The sequence below is a fragment of the Melozone crissalis genome, unplaced genomic scaffold (assembly GCF_028551555.1).
Source record: "Melozone crissalis strain CALT ecotype California unplaced genomic scaffold, PUWL_Pcris_2 ptg000046l_1, whole genome shotgun sequence".
Lineage (NCBI taxonomy): Eukaryota > Metazoa > Chordata > Aves > Passeriformes > Passerellidae > Melozone > Melozone crissalis.
The window spans coordinates 15,629,678-15,647,165 of NW_026535824.1; the positions used below are offsets into that span (position 1 = coordinate 15,629,678).

General features: G+C 54.1%; 1 protein-coding gene and 2 pseudogenes across 1 annotated transcript; all 3 read right to left on the reverse strand.

Annotated features, from left to right (window-relative positions):
- Positions 1-4,945: 4,945 nt before the first annotated feature.
- Positions 4,946-12,951, reverse strand: LOC128943570 (28S ribosomal RNA; annotated as a pseudogene).
- Positions 12,952-13,838: 887 nt separating this feature from the next.
- LOC128943573 (5.8S ribosomal RNA) lies at positions 13,839-13,991 on the reverse strand (annotated as a pseudogene).
- Positions 13,992-14,044: 53 nt separating this feature from the next.
- LOC128943429 (hydrocephalus-inducing protein homolog) lies at positions 14,045-16,863 on the reverse strand. The gene is made up of 2 exons (XM_054286378.1): positions 16,792-16,863; positions 14,045-14,332 (listed from the first exon to the last, which is right to left on the reverse strand). Exons 1-2 carry the CDS (start codon positions 16,819-16,821, stop codon positions 14,105-14,107), a joined length of 258 nt encoding a protein of 85 aa, XP_054142353.1. The 5' UTR covers positions 16,822-16,863; the 3' UTR covers positions 14,045-14,104.
- Between the last annotated feature and the right edge of the window lie 625 nt (positions 16,864-17,488).

Sequence of the window (17,488 nt, forward strand, 5' to 3'; positions counted from 1 at the left end):
ACTGGAAGGACAATATTGAGCTCATTCATGGAGAAATCTTCCCAGTTTTTGACACAGTCAGTTTCTGGCTGCAGGGATCTCCTAAAGCTGGAGATGGCAGGACTGATGTGACTGTAAGGATGGCTCTGCTGCCGCCCTTTCTGCTTTGGGGGAGGATGTGCTGCAGAGCGGGGTTGCCCTGGGCACCGTCAGAGGGACAGGGCAGGATGGCTCCTGCTGCCAGGGACGGCTGCAGGGGGTGAAGCTGGGGCTGCAGCCAGGGCTGCCCAGGGCTGTCCTGCAGAGCAGCTCCTGCAGCCCTCAGGGCTCTTGGCCAGCCCAGGGCATGTGCCACCTGCCAGGGGCAGCTCTCAGCCTGCCTGGCAGCTCCCCATGGACGCTGCAGGTGAGCTGTGGGTGCACGGAGTGACTACTGACAGGGCAGGTCCTGCTGCTGTGGAGAGGGTGCTGTGCGGGCCAGGGCTGCTCAGAGCTGCAGCTCATGCCCAGCTCATTCCTGAGGGGACTTTTCATTGGGTCATTCAGGGCAGGGGTTTCCTGCTTGGGTCTCTGCTTTCCTGAATCTGTGCTCCCACTTTTCCCTGGCTCAGCTTGGTGGCAATGGAAACTCAGCTGTGCAGGGCAGAGCAGGGGCTGAGGCTCTTCAGCCATCACACTGAGTTTTCCTGGGAACCTCAGCAAGAGCCCAAACCTGCCCAGCTCCAGATCCATGCAGCATCACCTTTCCCTGGTGCCCAGGCTGGGGGAGCTGTTCTTTAATCCCTGCAAGGCCGAGCAGCTGCAGGGCAGCGGTGGCCCAGGGGCTGGGCTGGGCTCTGGCAGCTCTGGCAGGGAAGGAGCCCCGGCCCACAGGAGCAGCTCGGGCTGGGACAGCTCCAGCAGACGAGCCGTGGGCAGGGAAGGAGGGAGGCAGTGCCGAGGGCAGCCCTGCTGCAGGGCAGATGTGGCACCTGCTGCGCCTGCCCTGCAGGGCAGACACTGCCCTGAGCAGCACAGCTCTTGTGTCCCCTCGCAGCCAGCACAGCCCTCAGCCCGGGGGCTCAGGGCCCTCAGTCCCTCCTGGGCTGGCAGAGGAGCCCCAGAGATGAAGGGCATCTCTGTGGCCATGTGCCCATTCCCTGCTGACCAGGGCCTGAGGGCCACTGTCCTGCCCTGCTGCTGCCTGGCAGGGGCTGGGCAGGGCTGGCCAGGGGAAGGCTTTTCCTCAGGCCCGGCTCTCTCTCTCTCCTTGCCTTGCCCAGGTGCTGCTGGCATTGCTGAGAGGCTCTCTGCAGTTGTAGCTCCAGCTGCAGGGCCAGGCCCAGCCCTTGGGCTCCTCCTGTGCAGGCTGAGCACAGCAATGGGGTGTCCCAGCTCCCTGTGCCCGGGGAGCTCTGGGCAGGGCAGCCTGGGGCCCTGGCAATGAGCCCACTCTCCTCAAGCAGTGCCATGGACAGGACCCTTGGTGTGTCCTCAGGATGCCATCCAAGCTGTCAGCTGCCTCCAGGGGACACTGGCGGACAGGAGTGTCCTTGGCCAGAGTGGGGCTGGGACTCTGAGAAAGGCTAAACCAGTTTGCTCTGCTGTGGGTCCTTCTGCTCTCAGTTGTGTCAGGCTGATTTCCAGGGGAACACAGGGACTGCCCTGGATCACAGAAAAGGGCAGCTGGGGACAGACGGAGTGACAGAGCAGCTCCCCTAGCCCTTCGCTGAGTTCCAGCCACTGCTCTTGCCTTGCACAGCTGTCTCTGCTCTCCCTGGGCACAGCAGGAAACCCTCTCAAACTGCCTTTGGCCATCATCCTCCCTTAGTCCTGGGACAGGAGATGCTGCTGAGCTCCTCAGCCTCAGAAGCTGCTTGAGCTGATGGAATCCTACCCCAGGACTTGCCCCGTCCCCATTCCATGACCCCACTGCTGCAGAGCAGAGCTGACCCCTTGGTGTCCATGGGCAGAGCCCCTGCTCATCACAGCAATGGGGCCAGATCCCAGCAAAATTCCAGGCACGGGGCTGAAGGAAGAGCTCTGAGAAAAGGAAAACTGGGGGGCACAGAGCAACAGGGGCAGGGCTGGGAGAAAGGGCTTGGACGGAGCTCAGCAAAGTCTGCCCTGACTTGTCACTGTCTCCCCTTTGAACAGCTCCCCATGACCCACTGTCTCTCAGCCGGTATCGGCATTAATTGTTGCAATAAAGGTGGTGTATTGGGATGGCCCCAGATTTGCCAGGCTCCACAACATTTGCCCTGTGCACCTGACCTTGTTGGGGTCATTATCATGCTGTCCATCCCTCCCAAAGAGTACCTCCAATACCGTCACTTCTCTCAGCTGTTGGATCCCATCCTCAAGAGTCTTCCAGTGCATTTTATGGTGCTGCTCCTGCATTCTCTCCCTGTGAACAAACCTCTCTCTGACACTTATTAAAAGCCGCTCCCAGAGGGAAAAGGACCCTGGCTCCCTTACAAAAATCTGATTGATACCTGAGTGCTGGGTCAAGCGTCCCAAATTCCTTGCCTCACCACCATCCAACTGGACACCTGTACCCATAAGATCCCAGACCCAGAGTAACCAGGTTGTATAAGCCTCACGTCCCTGTCGTACAATGTCTTTGTGCAGATTACAGAGACTTCTGTACATCAGGGACTCAGTGATGATCTCAACCATTGGCTCCCCTGTGAGTTGTGAGGGCCCTCCATTCTTATCCTTGTCTGGGTGCTCTGATTTCATCTTAGACCTCCTCGTTTCCACAGGGGCAACTGCTTCTGGCTGTGACTGCCTTTGCAGTTCAGCTGGAACCAGGACAGTTGTAACATCTGTGGGTTCCGCTGCTGCACCATCAGACTCTCCCTCTTTGAGGCAGGAGGAGGTTTTCTCACCAGCTGGGGAAGTGTATTCCTTCAGCATCCAGCCCATCTCACACATCTCCTTCACCAGACCCCCCACCCAATCTGCGTGGTTCATTTCTGAGGTGGGCTGTGGGGCATGGTCAGGCTCTGGGGTGTTGAGGATTTTTTGCAGGTTGAGGAGCTCTTGCTAGACAATGGCCATATTCAGCCGATGCACAATCCAGCCTGCTTGTACTAGTGGACAATGAACACATTCACAAATAATGGATAATGGACATATTAAGAAATGGGGTCAGTATATCCTTGAGAAAGATACAAGAAGAAGAGTCATCAGGAATCAGCAAATTTGTCAGCAAGCTTGGGAGAGTGAGAAAAAAGAGAAAGCAATGGGTGGGCCAGACAACCACAGCAAGATGCACAAAAAATTAGATGATCTAATCAGCATTTTAATTCAGATGTGTAAACAGCTAGGATTAACCAATCATGTATTAGCTAGAGATGTGTGGGCAGTAGAAAATTATTATAAATCTAGTCTTTTTAGGGATAATAAATTTGGCTTCACTGGATCATACTGGTCATGGTGTGATGTCCCTGAACCTCCACACCCCACAACTGGGCTCCTGGAAGTCTTCATCTATGTCACATTCCGTGGGTTTTTATTTACTCCTTATTTGTCCATCCTGTAGAAAAGGATTGGTGTCAGTGGGAAACTGACATTGCTTGTTTGAAGGGGAGCCCACCCATCCTGCCTGAGGATGATGAACTCCTCTGTTTTAAAGCCTCTTTTTGAGGGTCTCTTCTTGGGTCTTCTACAGGTTGGTTTTTTGTTTCCTCTCCCCCAGGCTGTCCTGGCCTGTGCTGGGAAAAGCCCAGTGCAGGGACATCTGTGCACCCTGGGATCCCAGGGTCCCGGGCATCTGCATGGGGATTGGCAACATAACAAAGGACTGTCTGGAGGCCTTTGGAAATGGGAATTTATGGACAGGTGGGACTGCTCAATCTGACTGCACCACGCCCTTACCTCTGGATCTCCTTCCTGCTTGGCAGGGTTCAGTTTCCAGGTAGTGTGGGCAAGGAGTGGCACTCACCTGCACAGAAAGGCTTCTGCCTTTTGTCCCTGTAGCTAAACCCAGGGTGAGAGTCCTCCTTTAGTGCTCAAAGAAAGGAAAGGAAATCCCAGAAGGGATGTGCTCTGTCTTTGAAACCATTACCAATTGTGAGGAACATCCCTCACTAGAGTAGGATGTGTCCCTGATCAAAGAAGGTCACCCTTCTGACCAAACTGATCCCAGCCCAAAAGCCAGGCCTTATGCTGGGCTCTGGAAGGGGTTCTGCAGGCAATGTGCTCAGGGGAGAGACCTCCATTGGCCTCACTTCTCTCAGGGACAACACATCCCATCCCATCCCATCCCATCCCATCCCAAGGGTTCCCAAGGATGGCCACAGACAAGAGGAATGGGATCCAGCACACTTAACGACTGCGTCGAATATCAGGTTTAGGACTTTCCCAACCAGACAGTCATGAACCACATATCCTGAATTTGAAGTACATTTGAAAATAAAATAAAAAATAAAACCAGGATATTTAACAAGGACCTTTCCCCAAGGAACTCCAGGGCTGCACTGAGCAGGTTCTGGGGCAGAACACATTCCACAGCTGGCCCAGGAGCCCCACAGCAGTGCTGGGGGGTCCCTGACCCTCGGGCCCACTGAGGCTCTCCTGGGCCAGGGAGCTGCCTCAGCTGCCACAGCACTCAGGCACCACACAGGTGCCTCAGTCCCACCAGAGCACAGCCACCCACGAGAGGGTGAGACTCTTCTGCCACACACCAGGAGTGGAGAGGAACCTCCCAGGCCCCTTCACTGTCCCTTGGCACATTCATTTCAGCCTGACCCTCAAAGCCCTGCTCAGCAACATCCCCCACTAGAGTAGGATGTGTCCCTGGTCAAAGGAGGTCACCCCTCTGACCAAACTGATCCCAGCCCAAAGGACAGGCCTTCTGCTGTGCTCTGGAAGGGGTTCTGCAGGCAACGTGCTCAGGGGCGAGATCTCCATTGGCCTCACTTCTCTAAGGGATAACACATCCCATCCTATCCCAAGGGTTCCCAGGATTACTACTGCAACAACACATCGTCAGAAGGGTAAAACTAACCTGTCTCATGACGGTCTAAACCAAGCTCAGATTCCCTATTAGTGGGTGAACAATCCAACGCTTGGTGAATTCTGCTTCACAATGATAGGAAGAGCCGACATCGAAGGATCAAAAAGCGATGTCGCTATGAACGCATTGGCCGCCACAAGCCAGTTATCCCTGTGGTAACTTTTCTGACACCTACTGCTTAAAACCCAAAAAGCCAGAAGGATCGTGAGGCCCCGCTTTCACGGTCTGTATTCGTACTGAAAATCAAGATCAAGCGAGCTTTTGCCCTTCTGCTCCACCGGAGGTTTCCGTCCTCCCTGAGCTTGCCTTAGGACACCTGCGTTATGCTTTGACAGGTGTACCAACCCAGTCAAACTCCCCACCTGCCACTGTCCCTTGAGCAGGTCGCGGCCGCCACGTGCCGGCCGCTTGGCGCCAGAAGCGAGAGCCCCCCTCGGGGCTCGCCCACCCTGCCTCACCAGGTAAGTGATCAGAGTAGTGAAAACGATCAGAGTAGTGTTATTTCACTGACGGCCGGGACACCGGCGGGCGGGTCGCCCCGCACCGCCGAGCGCACGCCTGGCTTCCCACTTATTCTACACCTCTCATGTCTCTTCACAGCGCCAGACTAGAGTCAAACTCAACAGGGTCTTCTTTCCCCGCTGATTCCGCCGAGCCCGTTCCCTTGGCTGTGGTTTCACTGGATAGTAGGCACGGACAGTGGGAATCTTGTTCATCCATTCATGCATGTCGCTAATTACATGACGAGGCATTTGGCTATTTAATAAACACATACAAATTGTATATGTTCCTTTTCCGGGTTAAGTAAGGTGGCCCGTCCACCTGAATGACCAAATTGGAATTTATAGCCCAAAATGGGCCAGACGCGGTTATGATGGATGAACCCCTCCCACCCAAAAACCGATTCCACTGTCCAGCGAACCTGTCGAGAGGAGAGGCCTAGTTTATTTACCAAGTATTTACACAGATACAATTGATCTAGCTTTGCTAACGAATATATATACAATGTCAACGGAGGTGAAGAGTACTTTGGATGCTAGGGCCCACATGGTTCTCTCTAGCCTCGTTTTAGAGAGACCAAGGGCGGTCAGCAACTCAGTATTATTGCCAAACCATTTGGTACGGGCTCCCATGGGGAAACCAACATATTCAATGTCATCAGCATTGGTCAGTTGTTGAATTTGTGTATGAAGGCGCTGATATTTTTGGCCTTCTCCAAGGCGGCCTCACTCAATGAGACACCAGAGTACTCATACCTCACAGTCACATTGACCACAACCGCCTTAGAACCTTTGACAAAGATTAAAACCAATTTAAATAGTTCATTTACATAATCCCTCAGGTGTGGCTCCTCAAAAACTGTCCAACACTCCCTCTTAGCCTCCTCGCTAAGGGTCTCACAGATGGCGTTGTGTCTCTTAATCCTGGCATCTTGAGTGATGGCACAGTTTCTGACAATGTGGGCTGCGGTCTCAAATCTAGCTCCACAATATCTACATGATTGAACAACATTCTCTTGCTTACCCCTAGCCAGGAATTCTCTTGTTGGGTAGACATGCGCTCTGAGTTGTAGGGCCGTAATTAGTTTACAGTGAGGTATGCCCTTAAACTGCCTTATCCAGGCATTACTGATCTCATCATTCTCGAAATGCTCAATCCCATGGCCCTGGGCAACCAGATGGGTCCATTTATGAAATTCTCGTTTCCTCCAGTTACAAGGTCTTGGGTAACGAATCTTAGGGATGGGTGCTTCCCATTCCAGCCAGGCTCCATCATCGCCCCCCAACTCTACCAATGGTAAAGGCTCCCAAATTGATGGGATGGACTCTTGTGTCCCCCCTGCTTTCAACCACAATTTTTCAAATAACCGTTCCAGATATACTTCCTTTAGATACTTCACAAGAGTCTCATCCGAATCTATGGAGTCTTCGCGCCTGAATACTTGGAATGAGCAACGCCAACTTGATGAGGTCTAAACCGCCATCTTTAAAACTCGAATACAAGATCGCATCACATGTACTTGGGGGAAGATGAAGCCATTCCTTAACCGTGTTACGAATTAATTGGTCAAGGGATTCAAGTAGGCCCACCTTGACTTCAGTATGGTCAGCCAGATATATCAGTCTCGGGATGGTATAGGTCCTGAGTATATTGACTTTCTGAAGAGGTTTTAAGGGCGAACGACCAATCCGATGAAGCCCATCCATGAGCTTCTCTGATAGTCTAGGATCTGCAAAGCCAGTCCAGGGGTCAACCCATGTGCTGAAGTACCTTTCTGAGCTCCCTGGGTCGATCATGTTAAGGGGGGATCCATTAATCACCCACGTGGGACAATCATTGATAGTATACGAGTCCCTTGTAGGCTTGATGTAAAAGCCATGACATTTTCCCCCCTGCGTACTGAGGCCAGTAAGATTGCAAAAGGCCTCCAAAATTTTGATGTTATGACACATGCCTTCCCAAGAGTCACTCAGCAGCACCAAGTCATCGGCAAATGCCATGGCCGTAAATTTCCAGCCCCCATGATGGAAAACCTCACCTTCATTCTCGAGTTTATATAGAAGGTGGTGCATCACTAAAATTGAGCAGCAAAGGTGACATGGGGTCGCCTTGCTTGACACCTGAACGAATGTATATGGGGTCTGTCCTTTCTCTTCCCATGGAAATGCACGTCTTAACATCCCGATACATTTCCCTCACCAACTCTATCATGTGTGGATCCACCCCTCTCTGGACCAGACCCTCAAATACATGCTGATGACAGACGGTGTCAAATGCCTTAGCAATGTTCACGAACAGAACCCCCAGATGTTTATGCTCTCACTTAGCTGTTCCACCACAAGCTGTAACAACTTGAGGTTTTCGGCACAACCTGATGCGCAAATGAAACCCTGTTGCCGGGGGTTGATGAGACATGCTTTGGACAGCCTCGCAGTAGCGATCCTGGAAAACAGCCTAATCACCATTGAACCAATAGTAATAGGCCTCCAGTTATTGATATCACCAAGCTTCTCTGCATCTGAAGACTTGGGTATCAAGACTGTCCTGCAGTCCCGCAGTCCCGCAGCGCATCTGGAACAGTACCGGTGATAAGCCAGAGGTTGAAGATCTCAGTCAACCGGGAAAACTTTGGGCCTTTTGCAAAAATCTGACCAAAGTGATCCCATCTGGCCCAGGAGCAGAGGTTTTACACATCTCTCTCATGTTCTTATCAATCTCTTTTCCAGTAATTAGGGCCTCGAATGTGGTGTTAGCCGCCTCCTTATATGGAGGGAAATTCAGTAGGCCACCAAATATACCAGATGTATCCCACCTTCTTTTAAATTGATCGTGGAGAACACTTGATGGTAATTGGCACTGAGAGGCTTCCGTGCTGTCCAGGATGACGCATGAGGCGCCTTCTACGTAACTCGTACAGCAGTTGGAACCTCAAGAATTATCCCCTCTTAATAGCTCTTTTGCACATCCAATTTGATGGAGTTTTGGATGCTTTTTGGCCATGGGAGGCCTGCGTCTTTTGACCCTTGATAGATTTAGTTTGGCTAGGCACACCCAGAATACCAAGAAACTCCTTATAAACATCCTTCACCACCCGACCTGGATCTTGCCCATCAAGAACTTTCTTGAAGGCTTCCCGATACATGGTCAATTTGCCAAACGATAATCCCGCTTTGATGACTTTCTGGAATTGGAGCTTTAACTGTCCCTCCTTGGGCAACTTAGCAGACCTGGCAGGATGTTCAATTCCAGTGGCACCTACTAGTCCTTCATGACCTTTCACGGAGAGACGCCTTTTATCACTAATCTGCTTTGCCATTTTAGTTGGAATATGCTCCGCTATAAGCTGGTTGATATTTCTCTTACTGGCAAACTCGTCCACCAATTGTACCAGAAGAGCCTCTTCCTCCTCAGTCCATACCTGTTTGTGGGCCCCTCAGGCCGATGACTCTTTGGGATGAGAAGCAACAATCCGCTCCACATTTCGCACAAGAGGATGTCTTATCCTCTTGTGCTGACCCAGGCCAATCTTAGTAGCGAACCCATGTTGGCACACCTCACAGACCCATTCCCCAGTGGGAGCCACACACACCACCCCCTTGCAGCGCGGGATGTGACAGGAGATACTGTGGTATTTTAGATTTTGTTTACCACATTTTGAACACCTGAAAATGATCTTTCTCTGCCCGTGTGTCCTTTTGAGATGGTCAATCAGCCCAAACATCCTAGTAAACCGGGTCCCACAACGAGGACAAGATGGTTGTTTGTCAGGCATGGACACGACAGGTGTTCTTGGCGTTGTACCATCACCTTCAGACCCGTGAGGAGCCTCGGGTGTTTTGGGCTCTTTGGTACCTCCCACCGCACTCTCAGCCTCATCCTGGGCTATCCCCATAGGGGAGATCTTATAGGGCTCAGGGAGTTGCCCCAAACCCTACCAAACATCCACATGACGTACACCATTTTCTTTAACAATTTTGGAGTTAAAAAACACCAAACTTGCAAGATCGAATCCCTCTTCCCTGGGCACAGAGGGCATAGATGGTAATTTGGCATCAATGACCCTTAGATGTAATGGGTCAGTCTGAGTGGTAGTCGAGATATAATGCAAAGCCATTTTGTCAGTCCGGTAAGCAATAAAGTGACAAGTCCAAGTGAGGGTAGAAGCATATAGTAGCCGACCCTCTCTCAAACTACCAACTGTGTCAACAACAGCCCATGGACAAGGCTCTGTGCAACAGCGAACTAACTGTGCCAACCTTTTTGTTTCAGCGATTCGTGAAACTATTGTTGGGTGGTGAGTCCAACGATAGGGAGGGCTGATATGCGCCCTCTCCCACACTGGGGCAGAAGTTGACTCAGTTACCACAAGGGTATCCGGCAGGGCCACGAGGAGGTGCAACTTCCGCGGCTATGCCCAGTTAGTAAATATAGTTACTCCCGCTGTTTACCCGCGCTTCATTGAATTTCTTCACTTTGACATTCAGAGCACTGGGCAGAAATCACATTGCGTCAACACCCGCCTCAGGCCTTCACAATGCTTTGTTTTAATTAAGCAGTCGGATTCCCCTGGTCCGCACCAGTTCAAAGCCAGCTGCTAGGCACCGACTGAGGCGGGGCGCTGGCCCGGGGACCCTCCCCCACACAAACTGCTGAGCCAACGCCGGCTGCGGCTGCACGCGTGCTGGCCACACACCGCGGGAACCCCACCTGCGGGAACCACTGGGGCGGCAGTGAGCAATGATGACGGCCGCCGCTGGGGCGCCGGCCGCGGCAAGGCGGAGGGCGGGCGGAGCGGGGGGAAGGTGGCGCCTGCCACAGCCGGGGCAATCCACAGGAAGGGCCCGGCGTGTGTCCAGAGTCGCCACTGTGCACGTGCACGCCCCAGCGCCCGGGCGGGCCACGTGGAGCGCGCTCACCCATGTGCGGCACCTCATCCAGCTGTGGCACGTGCCCAGCCCCACTTCGCGCCCCAGCCCAACCAACCCAGCCCTTAGAGCCAATCCTTATCCCAAAGTTACGGATCCGGCTTGCCGACTTCCCTTACCTACATTGTTCCAACATGCCAGAGGCTGTTCACCTTGGAGACCTGCTGCGGATATGGGTACGGCCCGGCGTGAGACTTACACCCTCTCCCCCGGATTTTCACGGGCCAGCGAGAGCTCACCGGACGCCGCTGGAACCGCGACGCTTTCCAAGGTGAGGGCCCCTCTCTCGGGACAAATCCATTCCAAGGCGCCCGGCCCTTCACAAAGAAAAGAGAACTCTCCTCGAGGCTCCCACCAGCTTCTCTGGGATCGGTTGCGTCACCGCACTGAGTGCCTTGCGGCGCCCGTCTCCGCCACTCTGGATTCGGGGATCTGAACCCGACTCCCTTTCGATTGGCTGAGGGCAACAAAGGCCATCGCCCGCCCTTTCGGAATGGCGCTCACCTATCGCTTAGGACCGACTGACCCATGTTCAACTGCTGTTCACATGGAACCCTGCTCCACTTCGGCCTTTAAAGCTCTCATTTGAATATTTGCTACTACCACTAAGATCTGCACCTGCAGCAGCTCCACCTGGGCCCACGCCCCTGGCTTCGAGGTGCACCGCAGTGGCCCTCCTACTCATCACGGCCTAGCCCCCGCAGGCCTCGCATTGCCAGCGACGGCTGAGTATGGGCCCAATGCTCCAGCGCCATCCATTTTCAGGGCTAGTTCATTCAGCAGGTGAGTTGTTACACGCTCCTTAGCGGATTCCGACTTCCATGGCCACCGTTCTGCTGTCTAGATCAACCAACACCTTTTCTGGGCTCTGATGAGCGTCGGCATCGGGCGCCTTAACCCAGTGTTTGGTTCATCCCGCAGCACCAGTTCTGCTTACCAGAAGGGGCCCACTGAGCACTCACATTCCACGGCGCGGCTCCACGCCAGCGAGCCGGCCCCCTTACCCATTGAAGGTTTGAGAATAGGTTGAGATCGTTTTGGCCCCAAGACCTCTAATCATTTGCTTTACTGGGTAAAACTGCCCATTGCCGAGTGCCAGCTATCGTGAGGGAAACTTCGGAGGGAACCAGCTACTAGATGGCTTGATTAGTCTTTTGCCCCTAGACCCGGGTCGGACGACCGATTTGCATGTCAGGACTGCTACGGACCTCAACCAGAGTTTCCTCTGGCTTTGCCCTGCCCAGGCATAGTTCACCATCTTTCGGATCCTAGCATGGACGCTCACGCTCCACCTCCCCGGCCCCGCGAGGAGGCGGCGGGCAAGACGGTCCGGTGGTGCGCCCGGGGCTGCCAGGGGCAACACGTGCCCCGGGATCCCACCTCAGCCGGCGCGCGCCGGCCCTCACCTTCATTGCGCTGCGGTCTTTCGACAACGGTCCCTGACTCGTGCACGTGCTAGACTCCTTGGTCCGTGTTTCAAGATGGGTCGAGTGGGTAGCCAAAATCGCTGTGGATCCCGGGCACCCCAGCGCGGCCCGTGAGCCTAGCCTGGTGGTGCCGCGCGGTCAAAGCGCACTGAGGACAGTCCAGGCCAGTTGACAGCAGCGCCAGAGACTGGCAGGCCCAGCCCCCACACCCCTGCGCGAAACGCCGTGCTGCGAGGATGCCACCCCCCCCCCCCCCCCCCCCGTGAGAGGCGGGGAAACGATGCCCCCCACCACGGCGCTGCTGATGTGGGGGGAGGAGGGCGCAGCGGCAGTCCTTTTCCTCGGCCCTGGGATTCGGCGAGACCTGCTGCCCGAGGGCTGTAACACCCACCGCTGCTCGCGCGGCACTGGACCACCTGCCCGTCGGACCACCTGCCCGTCGGAGGCCTTCCCAGTCGACCTGGAGCCGGTCGTGGCGCACCATCACAGAGGAAATGTGCCCGGACAGGGCCAGCTGCCGGCTGGGCGGCAGTCCCCGCACCGGCCTGCACCCCCCAGCCTGCCTCCGTGGATGGGGTTCGCCCAGGGGACGGAAGGGAGGCAGAGGCGAGGTTCCGCTGAACCTGTGCCGACCACAACTCACCAGGTTGAATCCTCTGGGCGGACTGCATGGGCCCCACCCGTTTACCTCTTAATGGCTTCACGTCCTCTTGAACTCTCTCTTCAAAGTTCTTTTCAACTTTCCCTTACGGTACTTGTTGGCTATTGGTCTCATGCCAGTATTTAGCCTTAGATGGAGTTTACCACCCGCTTTGGGCTGCACTCCAAAGCAACCCAACTCCGAGAAGGCCCGGGCCCAGCGTGCCAGGGGCCGCTACCAGCCTCACACCGTCCACGGACTGCGGCCTCGATCACAAGGACTTGGGTCCCCCGAGAGCGCCGCCAGGGATTGGGACTTCCGTATGTCACATGTCCCGCACCCCACTGCGGGGCAGGGATTCGGCGCTGGGCTTTTCCCGCTTCACTCACCATTACTGAGGGAATCCTCGTTAGTTTCTTTTCCTTGGCTGACTAATATGCTTAAATTCAGCGAGTTGCCACGTCTGATCTGAGGTCGCAAGGCCAAAGCTTGGCCGCACCTCCTGGCCCATGCAGCTCCTAAAGAAGCAGCATGCCAACAGGCCAACAGCCAGCCAGCTTCTCCCACCTATTACCCTCACCTTCCTCCCCACTGGCACCCACGCGCCAGGGGAAAATAAAGCCAGAGGGAGAGAAGCGGAGACAGAGTGCCCCATCCCGGAGATGAGAACCGAAAAGGGAGTGTGGCAGAGACAGCCCTGATGGGGGACCAGGCGGCACGTGATGGCCTTGGTGGAGAGAGAGAGAAAAGCCATGGTGCTATTTGCGCCCTGAGACCACGACAGAAGAGGAGGAGGGCAGGCGAAAGGAGGAGGGGGTCGGAACATCTGTCCCCAGCGCTCTCGCCTCACGCGCACATGCAGTGGCACAGTACCCCCGCAGTATCCACCTGCAGACAGCCGCCCACGTGGGGCGGAGGCTGGGGGCGAGGCTTGCGCCTCATCTCCCTCTTGCCCTCTCCCTTCTCTTGGCCCACGGCGGTGCTTTCAATGCTGTCTCTTACTCTCCTCAGCTGCCACCACCACCGTACCGCGGTACGGGCCCTGCAAGGACAAACTCTGCCCCAGTGGCTCACTCCCGGAGTGGGGAACTACGGAGCAGTCCCTGAGCCTGCATATAGGGGGATGAAAGCCCTGCACGGCAACAATGACGATGACGGCCATGACGATGATGATGCCTGCTGGGTCACAGGGAAAAAATTGAGGCCGCCGAGGGAAACGCATCCCTTGCCAAACCCCTGACCGCCTTTCCCTCCGGGCACCGGTGAGCCACCATCACCACCGCTGCTGACCACAGTCAACTGGCCTGTGAGGCAACCCCAGCTGAACCACCGTGGTGGTCGCTGGACGGCGACTGATCGTCAAGCAACACTCAGACGGGCGTAGCCCTGGGAGGAACATGGGGCCGCAAGTGTGTTTAAAGTGTGGATGACCAATGTGTCCTGCAATTCACATTAATTCTTGCAGCTAGCTGCATTCTTCATTAATGCACGAGCCGAGTGATCCACCACTAAGAGTTGTCTGGCTTTCGGCACCAATCCCACACCTGTGGAGGGGCTGGGACCGCTCACATGGGGCGCCCCTTTCTCTTGTGCTGAGGACGTGCGGGCGCGTGCCTGGCTTTGACCGTCCTTACTTGATAGTCAGGAGTGCAGATATAGGAGATCCAGCCACACTGAACTGGAATTCTTCCTCAAACCTCCCCACTATGGTGGCACTGAAGGAGATCTGAGCAGTCTGGGTCCCACCTGGTGCAATGATGCCCTCCTCAGGCGCAAACTTGAAGCAGAAGCCCACGTTTGCAGTTGAAGGGCTATAGGTGAAGGGAGCATCAATAGCTCCTAGGTTTATCAGTTCCACCTGCAGCAGCAAGAAAGCAAAATGGAAATATATGTGGAATCTTCCCTTCTTGTGAGTTATTGTCTAATGACACAATTAATGCCCAGAAATAGCAGACGATGCTATGAATGGCAAAAAAATACAACAGGACAAGTTCTGCCCTTGGGTTTTCATGCAAAGCAGTGGCAACTCCACAGAACTGGAGTCCACAACCCTGGGGTTATCCCATGGACACAGAGCAGTGCACCTCTGCTCAGCACCACCAAGTTCGTTCAGACCTGGCCCTGAGAGCAACGTGGGCTGATTGCAGCTGCGTAGGGAATCACCCCAGAGCTGCTGCTGCCCCACTGAGCACAGCTCCAACAGCACCATCTACTCATTCACCTTTTCCCATGTCATGAAAACAATACATTGATTATGAGGCATCAGCATCAAAATGTATAGACAGCATCATCTTTTGGTAAGAAAACTCAGCATGTCTTTGCATCCCACAGCCAAGCTTTTGGAAGTGTCTGGCATGATGTAGTGCCTCATTTTCTACCTCTTTCAGCTGCTCCCTCTTTGGTTTTTTTTGCAAACTTGACACTATTGAGGAGGAGGCAAATAGGTAGAAAAATGCTTTGCTTTATTCTCAGGAACACTTTTCTCTTTCTAGAGCCAGAGATGCACCAAGGCTGAAGTGTGGTGAGGGACTGGTCAGCAAGGGAAAGAACTCCCAAGCCCTGTGCAAGGGCCAGCACTGAGCCAGGAGGCTGGATGGCTTTCCTGTGACTTGCAGCAATAAGCAGGAGACACTTGACTGGAAGCTGTCTGCAGTGGACTGAAGCTCAAAGGCAGCCAGTTTCTTCCAGCTGCTTCTGAACAGCCCAGTCCAAAGGTGCCTTGTGTCTGGCACTGCCACAAAAGCCTCTGAACATCCCTTTTTGACCCAGGCTTCGTTTCATGTGTCAAGGGGTTGTTTTGCAGCAAGCCTCCCAGCTGATTCCCAAGGAAGGAACTGGGGCTTCATGAACAACAGACACACCTTTCAGACCCTCCCAGATTTCACCAGTAGATCAAATATTCCCTGCTCACAACTGCCCAGGTTGGCAGCAATTCCACACTTCCACCAGGCTTGCTCCTGCCTCAGGAGCCATCAGGATCCACCCCAAGCCCTGCTGCTCACCTCATAGATGTGGGGGCGTTGATAGAAATGTTCCCAAGGTTCAGAGTAGGAGAGCTGAATTCTTCCAAGGGTCCTTGGCCTTCTCCTGAGAGGTGCAGGGGCAGCCTGCTCTCACAGCCTGGGGAGAGATGTCCATTGCAGTACAATCATTCCCTCTGTTATACTCTATTTTCCAGGCTGCCTCAGTGCTAGTCCCTGACTCTGAGCTGGATGCAACCAGCTCCTGATGCTGCAGGAGAGGATATGGACCCTCCTCTTCCCTCAGCCTTGGGGTTGACTTCTAATTACTAACCCATTCCTTGGGCTGCTTTCCAATTTCAGCCACCAGTCTGCTGAGTTTAAAACATCTCTGCTGCCTTGTAGTGACAGGCCAAGGAGTTACAGGTCTAAATTGAAAGAAAGGAAATTTAGCTTAGATATTAGGAAATTTTTTACTCTGAGGGTGGTGAGACACTGGAGCAGGTTCCCCAGGGCTGTTGTGGAGGTTCCAGCCCTGAAAGTGTTCCAAGCAAGGCTGGATGGGGCATGGAGCTACCTGTTCTAGGGGGAGGTGTTCCTGCCCAGAGGCTTTTAAGGTCCATTCCATCCTTAACATACTCTGGTTCTATGCTGTCCTTCCCATGCACTTAGTGGAGCTTTGAAATCATTCAGTGAAGGCACAAAGCTCCTTCTGAGTTTGGCAATTCCCAAACTACCTGGCCCAGGAGCACAGGACTTTGTTGCCAAAGTCCCCAACTCCTGACACTCAGCACTGTGTTCTATTTCCACAGACAGAGCTGCAAGGGCTCAATTCCCACAAAGAGAGAGAGGCAGGTGCTGGCCAAGGCTGCTCCTTCTACCAACACCCTGGGCTCAGGGGGGCTCAGTCACCTCTGCTCTGCTGCTGTCTGGGCACTGGGAGGTGATCCAGGCTCAGGGAACACATTTCTAACTCAGTGCCTGCTGCCTGATGATGGATCCATGTCAAATGGATGCATCATCCTGGAGGCCAGGGGCCTGCAGGGGCTGAGTGCTCGTTCACTAAAGCTGTTCTGCTCTGCAGCTCTCTGGCCTTTGAGGGATTGCTGGCAAAGCCATGGCATGAAAACCTCTCCCTGCACTGCCTGGGCTGTTCTGGGATCAGTCAGGCACACACAGCATTCTGAGCCCTGGCCTGGCACAGGAGACTCCCTGGGACCTGCAGGGCCAGGGGGGAAGTGCCAGCACTGCCCTGCTGACCAGGGACTCTTCCCAGCACTTCCATGGGAGCCCAGTGGGCTCAGGCTTGCACCATGGCTTCACTGAGGGGGAGAGAAGCAGGGCAAAGGAGCTGTACCTGAGATGCTGCAGTAAGCCACACTGCCATTCTCCAGTGCTTCCAGGGGTTTGAAGGTCATCTTGATTTTGGCCAAACAATTCAGCCCGATTTCTCCCTCCTACAGCAGAAAGAGACAGCAAAACACTTCTCTTCAAACTTCACATTTCTTGTTTTCAACCACACCTGTAAGCCTCTGTTTAGAGCATTAGTAATGAGTGAAAAACACAAGAAGCCCAAGGAAACACTCCAAACCCAGCTCAACACAGCACTAGAAGCTCTCAATGCTCAGCTGTTCAGCTCCCACTCTCCACAATACTCCTGCTACTCTGACAAAGGCTCTTGGTCACATCATGCTGCTGTCAGCTACAGTGGGATGCAACTGCCACTGTGCACTGGTGGCTCTTCACAAGAAGAGAACATGACCCCTGTCCTGGGTTGACTATATGCTGCTTTTATCCCAAATCGTCTTATTCTGTTTATGCTGAATAATAAGTGTTGCACCTTTAAGACTTGTTGCAGAGAGTGAAGGGGGGAGAGAAAAAGCAGCAGTTTGTTTTCAGACACTGCGCTCACTCCTCCACACTCCTGCTCCTGGACTGCATTGTCTGCGGCTGGACAGACAGCGGGACAGAGCTCTCCTCTGCTTTTAGTTAATTTAGCTTGCTGAGGCAAAGAAGTTCCCTGGACTGTGGAGTTTTTTTCCCTTTTCTTTGGA

Bases quoted from the DNA above. Each gene is read 5' to 3' on its own strand.
- LOC128943429 (XM_054286378.1), bottom strand. From the start codon at position 16,821: ATGGCAGTGTGGCTTACTGCAGCATCTCAG. The intron at 14,333-16,791 runs GTACAGCTCCTT...TTGCTGCTGCAG, and splicing joins GGCTTACTGCAGCATCTCAG to GTGGAACTGATAAACCTAGG.